This window comes from Budorcas taxicolor, chromosome 5, assembly GCF_023091745.1.
Source record: "Budorcas taxicolor isolate Tak-1 chromosome 5, Takin1.1, whole genome shotgun sequence".
Taxonomy (NCBI): domain Eukaryota; kingdom Metazoa; phylum Chordata; class Mammalia; order Artiodactyla; family Bovidae; genus Budorcas; species Budorcas taxicolor.
Window position 1 is genome coordinate 91,881,625 of NC_068914.1, and position 12,844 is coordinate 91,894,468.

At 40.8% G+C, this 12,844-nt stretch overlaps 1 protein-coding gene across 1 annotated transcript in view; it reads left to right on the plus strand.

Annotated features, from left to right (window-relative positions):
- The window catches only part of GRIP1 (glutamate receptor interacting protein 1), a 482,353-nt gene that overhangs the window by 379,544 nt on the left and 89,965 nt on the right, over positions 1-12,844 (plus strand). Inside the window, exons 12-13 of the mRNA XM_052639896.1 lie at positions 2,264-2,450; positions 3,126-3,271. Of these exons, the coding sequence (XP_052495856.1) occupies positions 2,264-2,450; positions 3,126-3,271 (333 nt within the window). The remainder of the gene's footprint in view (positions 1-2,263; positions 2,451-3,125; positions 3,272-12,844) is intronic.

Consider the following 12,844-nt stretch of genomic DNA (forward strand, 5'->3'; position numbering starts at 1 on the left):
CCTTGGCACACACGCGTTAGCAGTGTTCAAACACAGCATGTCAGCAGTGTGGTCATTTCCATCTTCACTTGTGAGTAGAAGCGGGCACACCACAGACCAGAGCCAGTGCCTGGCAGGAGTATTTGCTGCTTTGCTGCTGGAGGGAGAGAATGTATTATACAGAAGTTTAAACTACCAGGTTATAACTCATAAATAACGTTTATTTTCTCTTGCTTTTTGACCACATTAATGAAGCAGGATAATCAAACATCTTTTTCTCCTCCAAGTAATATTAGTTGGTTTTTTTTTTTTTTTTTGGCCTATCATCTTTAAATCGGTAGTTTATCTTGTTTATCTCTGTTGGTCATTTTCAAGACTTTAATATGTGTGAGTAATCAGTATATGCAATTTCCAATGAAATTGTACTATTTCAAAGAACAGATTCTAGTATGTCAGAGGACTTTCAGAGTTAATGGTAAAATCCTAGGTTATTTAATATACTCTTCATAAAATTATAAAACCAATGTTTAGCACATTTTTAATTCTAAATTAAATGTCCTCATAATTTCTATCATCTCAGCTTGCCTCCAGGTAGAGGTTATAGATTTAATGATACCCATATGAATTAATACTTATTTCTGTTTTCAAAACCTTCTAGAAAATGAAATTCCTCAACTATCTTCTGTTTTAGAAAAATATAGCATGTCTTTTCCCTCAGAAAGTCTTTGCTATATCTAAACTAATCCCCCCATTACTATTAAATTGACCTATTCCTTCTTGATTCTTTCTTAGTGGAAATGGTAATCAGCTGACTTAACAATTCAAAAATGACTTTTAACTCCAGTTGAATAGTCCAAAAATCTATGCCAAATTGGGATGGTAAATGGGAAAAATATTAATGTGGACCTATAGAAAGTTCCATGTAAAATAAAGTATACTTGTTGAAGTCCAAAAATCTTCACTCAGAAGACGGAGTGCCGGTCATCTGCCCAAGGGTGATGTTCTAATATTATATTCCCACCTGCTATGAGTACTAACTGGAAAGAAATGCAACCCTCTAGATTTTTGCTGACATGAAATGGTATCTTCTACTGGTTTTGTGCCACCAATAAACAAAATGTGTGATCTGGAGAGCACTCAGAGTACAGTTGGTATTAACAAAGCCACACTGGAAATGACGATCTGAATTGACATTTGATAGTTTGCGTGTCAGATCTTGGGATTGTAAGCCACCATCTGTAGAAAGATGAGGGTTGGAGGCTACTTTCACCCCCTAAAGCAGGCCACTTTAACCTCAGTGACATTAATCCTGCTGGGAAAGAACAGTGACAGTGCCTCTTAAGAAGAAGTAGACGTTCCTTACTCCTAATGGGAAAAGGATACATTTCACCATCCTCTGCAGTGTCAGCCTGAATGCTGGAATGATCCACATGATAGAAAAATCGGGGTCCTGAAGGACCAGCATCTCGTTCCTTAACTCAACAGACTAAGGGCTGATTCCAAAAAGGAAAATATTGATGTTATAGAACTGGATTCATCCCACATGGCTTTAGCCATGGAAATTCCAGGCACTGGAATTGAGGGGAAAAGATCTGGTTCCGATCTTTAAGGAACTCAAGAGTCTAGGGAAGAGACAAGAAGGAAAATAAAAAACTGATAAATGCTGAAATAGGACCATGTATTAGAAAAGTGGAAATGTAGAAAAGTCATTTAAATGACTCCATCACACCAAGCTAATGATAGATGAAGCTTGATGACCAGTACATCCTTACCCCCTCAGGAGCCAGACTTAGATCAATTGTTTCTTTAAAGCTGAAGGTCAAGTTTTTTTGTAAAAAGTTAGGAACTTAGGTACAAATATCTAAAGTAGAGGGGGAAAGTTAGATCAGTTAGCCCAACCCCCTTTCTCCTAGATAGGAAAGAGATTAACGATTTAGTCCCAAGGTCACCCAGCTGGTTCCTTAGTGGTTGAGCCAGGACTCGATCCCAGGTACCCTGACCCCAAGACCATGCTCTTCCTACAATTGCCCAGCTGTCCTTGATATTAGGGGTGGGTGAGGAGGGGGCTACACTGATGCTATGACTTAGATGTGACAGGTATTGGGAGATTCATTTACCCCATTCAGCTCTAGTTAAACTTTTGCTTAAAGGCCAAAACCTCATGTCCCACCATTAACAGTGAGCTTTCTTTTTTTCAGAGACATGATCTGTTTCAGAAACACTGGCCTTCCTGGTGCCTGTTTCAGTTTAAAGTCATTTCTGCTGTGTGTGTTTGTTCCTCTAGTGTCATTAGCCTCTAGCACCGTGGGCTTGGCTGGGCAGGTTGTTCACACAGAAACCACAGAGGTTGTGCTGACCGCGGATCCTGTCACAGGATTTGGGATTCAACTGCAGGGCAGTGTGTTTGCTACAGAGACCCTCTCCTCTCCACCTCTGATTTCCTATATTGAAGCTGACAGCCCAGCCGAGAGGTGAGATCCTTTCTTTCACGGCATCATTTTCTGCCCTGCATTTCTTGCTGGCTATCTTTGACTGGCTAATAAATTATGGAACAGTGCTCAATGCAGGAAATGCAAGACGGGATGAACTCCCTGTTCTGACAATAAAATTTTATGTTCTTGATCACGTTTGAGAAAGATAGCGAGCCTGGGTGGTGCCTTTAGCAGATTTTTGTCCATCAGGGACTAGAGGCTAAATTAATTAAAAAGGAAAAAAATCCATTACAAAAAAAAATTCTCTGAAGTCAAAACTTCATGATAATTTCTCTGCCATGGGGCAATGCACATTCATCATTACTGTATATTGGTTCACATCAGATTATAATAATATCATGGTGCTAAATTATTCATTACTTCTCTGGGATAGTTCAAGATTCCTTTGTTCACATTGGTAGCCATGAAATACAAGAATGTAGGACTTGCATATAACTGAGTCACTTTGCTGTATACCTGAAAGTAACACAGGATAATAAATCAGCTATATTTTTATATAGAAAAAAAGAATGTAGGACATTGCAGTTGACCTAAGAGGATGCCCCACAGCATTGAATGAATAAGAACAAATGCTATATTGAAAGGATCTTGGCAATGTCAACTTGAAAATCATTCACTCTGTCTGCAGCCTGTAATGTCTGGTTCTAAATTTAGGTGTGGGGTGCTTCAAATTGGAGACAGAGTGCTGGCCATTAATGGAATCCCAACTGAAGACAGCACCTTTGAGGAAGCCAATCAGCTCCTCCGAGACTCTTCAATCACAAGCAAGGTCACGCTGGAAATTGAATTTGATGTTGCAGGTATGATCATATAATCTCAAGTCAGCTGCATAGTTGGGAGTGGACTGCATGTGAATTAAGTGGACTATCTGGCACAGAATGTGGGAGGAATGATCATTTTTTATATACTGAATGTGTTTTTGTTTAGGAGGCTTGGGGTGTCATTTTGAATTGTGCATTGCTTTTGTATTATTCATTAAAATGTCACCACAAGAACAATTGAAAATAAATGTGACAAAATGAATAAGTAATAGCTTCTGTAAAGGTGATAAAAAAAAAATCATGTAGGCTGTATTCTTCCTGACATTTCCCATATATGCTAGAGAAACCATATTCTTCAGTCATGAGGACAGGAAATGCCTCTCTTTGACTCTTCCTACTGCGGAAAAAAAAAAGAAAGTTCTGTAGGGAACAATGAAAATTCATTAGATGAATTTATGTAGGCCAAGTAGGTAAATATTTGGTCTCTGGTGTTAAAGAGACGTTGCCACCAGACACTTGTTAAAAATGACAAAGAAGACTTTATTCAAGACTATTTCCATAGTCATCAGAACTTGCCATAGGAAAGAGAGGGTGAACTTAACATCAAAAACAGCAAGGGTGTTTATGTTTAGTCGTGGTGGAGGTGTTTGTCAGTAGCTAATAGGTATACGGGTTTTAGAGGTAGGTGCTAGTTCTCATTTAAGAAAGTTGTCTTCTCTTAGTGAAGTGTTAATACCATCTCACAGACCTAATAACATTAGCAGTCAATAAAGATATGCCTTTGGGCGTAGGGATCGCATTATGCCAACAAGTATTTGCTGAATGGTTATCAAAGGCCAGTTATTCTACTGTACAACAGAGATGCAGCAGAAGACGGGGAAGGCAAACAGCAGGACAGAAGTTCATTTTTTTAATATAAATTTAGTTGGCGGTCATACTCTGAGCGAAATAAAGCAGAATGGGAATTAGAGAATGACGGTAGGGGGTTTGTTTTCATAGGGTGACTCTCTAAGGAAGAGACATTTGAGCAGAGATTTGAAGTTTGACTCTCTAAGGAAGAGACATTTGAGCAGAGATTTGAAGGTTGAAAAGGTGCAACAAGAACATTGCAGGCAGAAGGAGCGGCCAGTGTAAAAACCTGAGCCAGAATAATAACCTTGGTGGATAGGAGCGACAGCAAAAGGCAAAAAAAAGGCTCATGCTGGAGCATATAAGGGAGTTGGGGATAGGAATCAGATTTGGTTTTGGAGATGGGTTAGGAGAGGTTGGAAGGGGCCAAGTAATGATGTAGTGCCTTGGTAAACTTTTCGATTATAGTCGAAGTGTAATAAAGTCATGGAGCATTTTATGGAGGGGAGTGAGATAACCTGATGGATGTTTTGGAGAGATCTTTATGAAGTGCAGGGGGGACAGTAGCAAAATCAGAACAAACAAAAGGTTTAGCCATTGAACAGGTAAGGAATGATGATGGCTTGGACAGCATCCAAAGTGGTAGTGCTAGATATGGTGATACAGAGTGGAATTTAGGACATGGCTTGAAGCAGAGCTTGCATAACAGATCAGATATGGACGATGAGGAAAAGGGAAGATCCTAATGATTCTGAGTTATGAGGGTGTGAACGGTTGAGTAGATGATGATCTTTTTTTAACTGAGAAGACTTGAAGCATAGAAATTTGGGGATTACAAAGAGAGTTCTATTTTAAACATGAGTAGACAAATCCTACTCATCCTAGTGGGGAAAAGAGAACAAGCACATCCGTTGCTTACTCAAAAGACAGTTCCCGTAAACCAGTTACTAAGTGCTAGGCACTGTGCCATGTTCAGATCATTGAAAGAAACAATTGAAAGGCTCGACATATTCAAGGACCTTGTAGCCAGTTAGACATGAGAAAGAACTGCAGAAGCTAAGAACAGACTTGCTAGAAGTGTTTTGCCACTGGGGTGCAGAAGGAAGTGCCCAGAGACTGCAGGCTGTACCTCCCAGAGCCTAGGACTGGGGTCTGTGCTGAAGAGCAGGACTGAGGGAGTGACCAACACAGTGGTGATGGTTAAAGTCATTGGAATAAAGGACACCACTAAGGAAAGAGTAGCGATAAGAGGGGGACTGAGGTGGGAATTCTGTCTGAGGAATACTGAGATTTAAAGGGAAAGGATGCTAGTAAAGGAGGTGATGAAAATGATATAGGAGAAGTAAGAAGAGAACCAAAAATGCTGGCATTTTGGAAACCAAAGCAAGAGTTTCAAGGCAAAAGTCATGGGCGATAGCATAAAAAGGCTATGGAGAATTCACGCAACAGAGGCAAGAAAGAAAATGTCCACTGGGTTCGGCAATTAGGAAGAAAGTCATGGCAGAGAAGTTTCAAGAAATTAGGGGACAGAAGTCAGATTGCAGGGAGCTGAGGGGTGAGGAAAGAAAGGGTAGGGAAGTACAGACAAGCTATGCTTGTTGTCTGCCGAGAAAGTGGGTTTTGGAAGACGGATTGGCAGGACAGATGCAGTGAATAGAGGAAAAGGACAGGAGGCCGTTGTGGGCTCATCTTTGGAGAACTCCTGCAGCATTTAGTTACATACTTTGTGCTCTAGTTTATACTGTCTTATCTTCTAATCAGTGGTTCTCAATCAAGATCAGTTTTGCCCCAGGGGACATTTGGCCACATCAAGGGATTTAGCTGTAGGGACTGGGCTTCCCTTATGGCTCAGCTGGCAAAGAATCTGCCTGAAATACAGGAGAGCTGGGTTTGATCCCTGGGTTGGGAAGATCCCCTGGAAAAGGGAAAGGCTACCCACTCCAGTATTCTGGCCTGGAGACTTGTATAGTCCGTGGAGTCACAAAGAGTCAAACACGACTGAGCGACTTTCACTTCACTACTTCCCTGTCAGTCCAGTGGTTAAGAATCTACACTTCCATTGCAGAGGGCATGGGTTCAGTCCTGGTCGGGGCCCTGAGATCCTACAGGCCATGCAGTGCAGCCAAAAAGTAAAAAATAAAGGAAAAAAAAGAAGACATTTAGCTGTAGATGAAAGGAGATAGAGGGGATTCCAAGTTCAGATGGGTTTTATTTTGTTTTGTTATGATTGGAGAGATTTGAGCATGTTTGGGGCCCAAAATAAGTGAGAGAAAAAAGAGATAAGTGGTGAGAAGGGAAGTTATCCAGAGCATAGGTAGGTAATTCATCTAAGGCAGAAAGTAGAAGACCTTTGCCTAGGAATGTGAAGAGAAGGATGTGAGAATATAATTACATTTTAGCTGTGCTTAGGAAGATCATGTAAGAACTGTCAGGCAAGGGTGAAAGGGTCAGCACCTTGGGGAGTCAAAAAGAACAATGAAGGTTCAGAATAGCTAATGGGGAAATGAATGAGATAACCAACCAGATTCATGTAAAGGGATTTTCAAGCTGGGTGGTAGACCAAGCAGAATCCAGAAGCTCTCAGTCTATAGCAACATCGGTCTTCGTGGTCAAGTAGTTTTTTGTCAGGAGACCTCAGCTGCTCAAGAATAAAAACAGAGATAGTAGATGATTATATTGATCCAGAGACTATTTCCAGGGAAGTTTCAAAGAAGGAGCACGTAAGTCACAGAGTTTCAAATCATCGCAGAAAGAGCAGAGAGATAATTATGGTAATCACATGAAAATTTATCATGATATTTATCAAATGCTTACTCTATGGTTTGTTACTTTCCTGTGTGTGCATTAGCTCATAGTCCTTAAAACAGCAATGGAGAAGGTTACTATTGGGCCGGCCAAAAAATTTGAGTTTTTGTTCCATATTATAGTGGGAAAATCCGAATGAACTTTTTGGCCACACAAATATTCCTACATCCCCAGTAAACAGAGGCTTACGTTAATGGTGGGGCTGGGATTGTAACACAGGCAGTGCAGCTCTAAAGGCCACGTTCTAAGCACTACATATACTGCTTGTGCTTGATTGAATGTATAATAGGTTAGGGAGACATGGAAATCAATATAGGATCAGCATGAAAGACCAGACGGAAAGGGAGCAGTTAAGGAATTAGGAGTCTTCAGGGAGAAGAAAATGGGGAAGTGAGAGAAAGGGGATGTGAGAGCTAACATCTGGGAGACTGAGGTCAAATGGCATATTAGAGTTTAGGATTTCAGACGTAAAGCAAAGTTCCAGGGTAGTGAGTTGCTAAAGCAAAGCAGAATGGAGGCAGTTATTCAACCCAGAGGTCTGGGTGTTGGGCATGCAGTGTGATGGGAGGAGCACTACTTGGTGAAATCTCTCAGAAGCGGGGCAGGACTTGGGATGAGGAAGGCGTGTGAACTGGCTGCCCCTGACACCCAAGCACAATCCCATCAAAGAATCTCTGCAGCTGCTGTTCCTCTGCCTGGGCAGCTCTTCCCCAGCATGTTTGGGTGGTTTGTTCACTTCACTTAGATCTTTGCTGAAACATCAATTGCTCAAAAAAGCCTTCCACATTTATCACACTCAGTCCCCTTGCCCAGATTTGTAGCTCTTCTTAGCCCTTCTCATACCCTGATGTTATGTCGTGTACATGACATACTTACTGTTATGTTGTATACAAGTATTATTATTGTCTTGTCTTCTCCAGTAGAAATATCTGTGATGTCTGAGACTTTGTGTCTTTTGTTCAAGAATATACCACAGCATGCAAAATAGTGCTTGGAATTAGGAAGCTCTCGGCCAATATTTGGTTGATGAATGAATGAAGTACGGTTGGCTCTCCTGAGGGACTAGGATCAGAAACTTCAATTTGCACCAAGATTGATTTCATACCCATTGCATCTCTGTGCTCTCTCTGAGGTTCCTGTGCTCTCTGTTTCTTCTTGTCTGCTCCCTTTGTACAAGTTTTCTCTGATTTTCTCACGTTTTTCTGATTGTATGTAATTGCCTCATCCTTGCTAACGTGCCCAGCCAGGACCAGCCAGTTTTAATTTCTAATTCCCAAGAGAGAGCATCTATTGGCACAGCCTAGGTGTAGCATCTTCCCTTTCTTGTCCATAGTGGCCAACAGTCAGTAAAAGACCTTGTAAGGATCAGTCAGATACACTGAGGGTCCAGTTTTCAAATAAAGGCTGTCCAGTGGCCCCAAAATGTATTTACTATAATCGTAGAACATTTATGATGGGAAAACTGTTATAATCCAATACCTTCATTTATTTGTGAAGGGAAAATTGAGACTCAAGGGCAGAAACTCAAGGTCATAGAGCAAAGTGAATGTTAGCTAGATCCTGGGTCTGTTGACTTGCACTTGTCTTTTTCTATATCATATTACACTGCCTCTTCAAAGAGATATTAAGGTTCCCAGCATGAAGGAGCAGGATTTCGGAGCTTCTGCCCTGCTGACATTGTTTGTTGAATGGAGATGCTTATCCTGCACACTGGGATGTTGAGCAGCATCTACTCAATACATTCCAGTAGTAGAATGGCCAGCACAACTGACTTTCTCCAGAGCAATATCCACTAAGTATTTACTTGTGCTATACATGTGTCTTTATTTTATGTGTATCCTCAGTACTTGTTCATTATTTATTTAATCCATTATATATGTCTAATCCATTATATATATAATGTATATACAAATATAAGTATATATATGTTAAAGTACTTAGGTCTTAGGTTTAAGCTCCTAAAAAACAGGAACTATGAATATTCATTGGAAGGACTGATGCTGAAGCTGAAGCTCCAGTACTTTGGCCACCTGGTGCAAAGAGCCAACTCATTGGAAAAGACCCTGATGCTGGGAAAGATTGAAGGCAAAAGGAGAAGGGAGTGGCAGAAGATGAGATGGTTGGATGGCATCACCAACTCAGTGGACATGAGTTTGAGCAAACTCCAGGAGACAGTGGAGGACAGAGGAGCCTAATGTGCTGCAGTCCTTGGAGTGGCAAAGAGTCTGACAGTGACTGAACAACTATTAAACCCACTCTGCTTAATTCCAGCTTGCTAAATAGGGGATTGGAAAAATGGACCTAAGGCCATCTCCCCTGTCTTCCATTGTCCCAGAAATCAACCCATTTCAAATGAATAGAAATGATATAAAATAGGGCCAGGAAAAATATTTTTCCATCCTGTCATTCCCTCCTCCATTGCTCATGGCAGACATCACTAGTTGATTTCTGTTGAGCCTAGACACAGCATCAGAACCTCAATAAAACACTCTAATTACTCATTACCAATCTACTGGTATGTATTGAAACTGCTGGAATCCAGATAATCTTTCTTAGCCATTTGAGAACTTGAATATTTGTAAGATATCACTGCATGAGATATGAGCTATGCCCTTTTGGATTCACTTCTGATTGTCTGGATGTGAACCACCATCCATTTCCAGTTCTTCCTCAGATATATACCCAGATACTAATTCCCAAACTAGTAGATCTCAGAGACTACCTGTGTCTGTTTTATAAACATCCTAAGTGATGCAGACAGTGGTTAAAAAACTTGATTGTGACTACGCTTTTGCCTAAATCTATCTCTTTACATGGGCACCACCATCCAAAAAAATTGTAGTAACATTAAAGGAACTTTTCTTATGCTAAAGTTGCTTATAATCCCATCACTCTAATAAACAAAATTTTTTTTATGTCTTTACGAAAGTCCTTTACCATACATATAATTTTGTAAAGCTATAATCATATGCACAATTTACAGTTTGCCTTTTTCAGTACTATCTTTTAAATGCCAGTGTACACGATCATGAATTCTTGAAGTTTCTACTTTAATGCTGAAATTATTTTGTTGAAGAAAATACAGCTTTGTCTTTGAAAGAAGCCTCAACGAAAAATTCTTTCAAATGATGTTTGCCATCATTACTAGAGTCCCCAGTGTTTTTCTCTGAGTGAGTGGGACTTAAACATTCACATTTACCCACCTTATAGTCCCTTTATTTTTTCGAATCTCACAAGGTGTCCCGGTTGATGAATTATGATGTGGTGGTTATCTTACTGTGCCAATAATCAACGCTTCAGGCAGAAAAAGCAGACCAATTGGAAAGGAGGAGGTCTTTGTTTACCCAAATGTGTTTTTAATTATAGTATTAACAAAGATAAAGCAAAACCAGGGAAGCACAAAATAACCACATGGGAGTCTAAGAAAATAAACATCCTGTTTACTTATTCTAAACTTATTGTTTCTCCAAATATTGGCTCTTTTTCTTCTTTATTAGTGTTTCCTTAAGAAACCCCAAATTAAATGTGCCTTCACTTTAACAGCCAAATAATTGTATGGGGGGAAAAATTACTAAATAGAAAATAAATCATGTTGACGTTTAAAGATTAAAATGAAGCCATAGCTTGATCAAAGAGATTCATTTGTTGATATTTGTTCATCATTATAAATATTTCAAATCTTATGTAGTCAAAAGTCATCTATTACTGTTTTCCAGGAAGTGATAATGTCTCCTCCCATGTCATTAACAATATTAATCTTGGTCAAGATTCCCTGCATTAAAAATTTAAAGCGAAATGTTGCTATAGTAACTAATTTAGATCTGTGTTTTCCACCCTTATGAATTAAAGACTCACTGTATAGCATCTTGGGCAAGATGTTGTAGACATGCATGGACACATATGTACAAACATTATATTCCCCACCCCTTTCACAGAACAGAGACATCACTTTGCCAGCAAAGGTCCATGCAGTCAAAGCTGTGGGTTTTCCAGTAGTCACGTATGGATGTACATGAGAGTTGGACCGTAAAGAAGACTGAGTGGCAAAGAATTGATGCTTTTGAACTGTGGTGCTGGCGAAGACTCTTGAAAGTCCCTTGGACTGCAAGGAGATCAGACCAGACAATCCTAAAAGAAATCAACCCTGAATATTCATTGGAAAGATTGATGCTGAAGCTCCAATACTTTGGTCACCTGATGCAAAGAGCCAACTCATTGGAAAAGATCCTGATGCTGGGAAGGATTGAGGGCAAAAGGAGAGGGGGGCGGCAGAGGATGAGATGGTTAGATAGCGTCACTAACTCAGTGGACATGAATCTGAGCAAACTCTGGGAGACAGTGAAGGATGGGAAGCCCGGGGTGCTGCAGTCCGTGGGGTTGCAAGGAGTCAGATACTACTTAGCGACTGAACAACAACTCCTTTCACAGAGAATGTTTTCATAAAACCAGCAACACTAAAACAAACATACATGAAGTGAGTTTTATAAATAGTGAAGCTGTTTGTTCTTCTAAAGCTTCTCGGACATTTACTTATGAACCACTTGGTGTACTTTATCCAAGTAATAGATTAATCTGTTCCTGTTACACTCATGAACACTTAGGTAGGGGCTGTCTGTTTGGCTCCCATCCTATTTCCTCTACTGGATCAACGTGTTCATAAGAGATCTTTCAGTTGCAAGCCACAGAAGATGCACACAAGCTAATTTAGACGGGGAAAGGTGTTTCCTAGAAGCATACAGGTATTTCACAGTCTTTGAGGACAAGGAATGTAGGCAGTCTCCGAAAGGGCTAGAACCAGGAGCTGTCAAGGCCAATCATTGACTGTCTCCAAGACCTTACACATCTCCTCAAGTACATTTGTTTCTTTCTTCTTCTTCCAATAGCAGCCTGGCTGTTGGGGCATTTGAGCTTCTTCTAAATGAGCTTCTTCCAAATGCCCTCTTTGCCCCCAGTCTGCATGCTAATTCTAGATTCTTAAACTTTCTCCTTTGGTGGTGGGAAGAAGATAACAATTAGCCTTCACAGACACTCAGGAAAGTGATGAAAGGAAGAGACTGAGAAATCTTTTAGAAATAAATATTGGTGATACTTGTAGCACCCAAAGTAAGAGAGTAAAGCACACCTCAATGGTTGCTATTGATACTTAACTGCATTTCTCTTTATCTGCCCCAGTATATTCAAACTGGCCGGTCATCTCGAAATCTACAGGCTTCCCTGGTGGCTCAGGTGGTAAAGAATCCACCTGCAGTGCAGGAGACCTGGGTTCAGTCCCTGGGTTGGGAAGAACCACTGGAGGACGGAACAGCTACCCACTCCAGTGTTCTGGCCTGGAGAACTCCATGGACTGTACAGTCCATGGGGTCGCAAAGAGTTGGACACACCTAAATCATTTTCTCTACCTCAAATGGGAAATGGGAAGGATACAGATTCCTTTTGAATAAATAAGCAAATAAATGTATGTTGTTCCTTCCTGGGACCTCTTAGTTGAGTCTTCATTGAGGACAACAGCAAGGCCAAAGATAGGAGCTCAGGGTCTATGACACTGCCTGAGCCACAGCTGACCCACCAGGAGCATTAAGAAGAGAGGGAGGAAGTGGGACAAGGCAGCAGATTCCCTCCGGTGCTGCCTGGGACGTGAGGAAAGAGCTGGGAGGAGAGGAAGGGCCCAGAAAGGGCAGGCTTGCCTTTATCAAGTGGCCCCAGCTGAAACTGACCAGGGCTGTTTGGGGAACCTTCTTCACACATGAATTTCTAGAAGCCCAGAGGGCCCAGAGAAATCAAAATGTTACTGTCTTCTCCAGTTTGTCTATGGTGATTATTCTGAGTTGGAAGATCAAGTTTTTGTAAAAGGTTTACTGCCCAGATTCCTCTTGGGAAAGTAGAGAAGACCAGGAAGATCAAGTTAAGGCAGAACCAGGAAGGAATTACTGGGTTTCTATGGGGCCATCCCAACTTTCA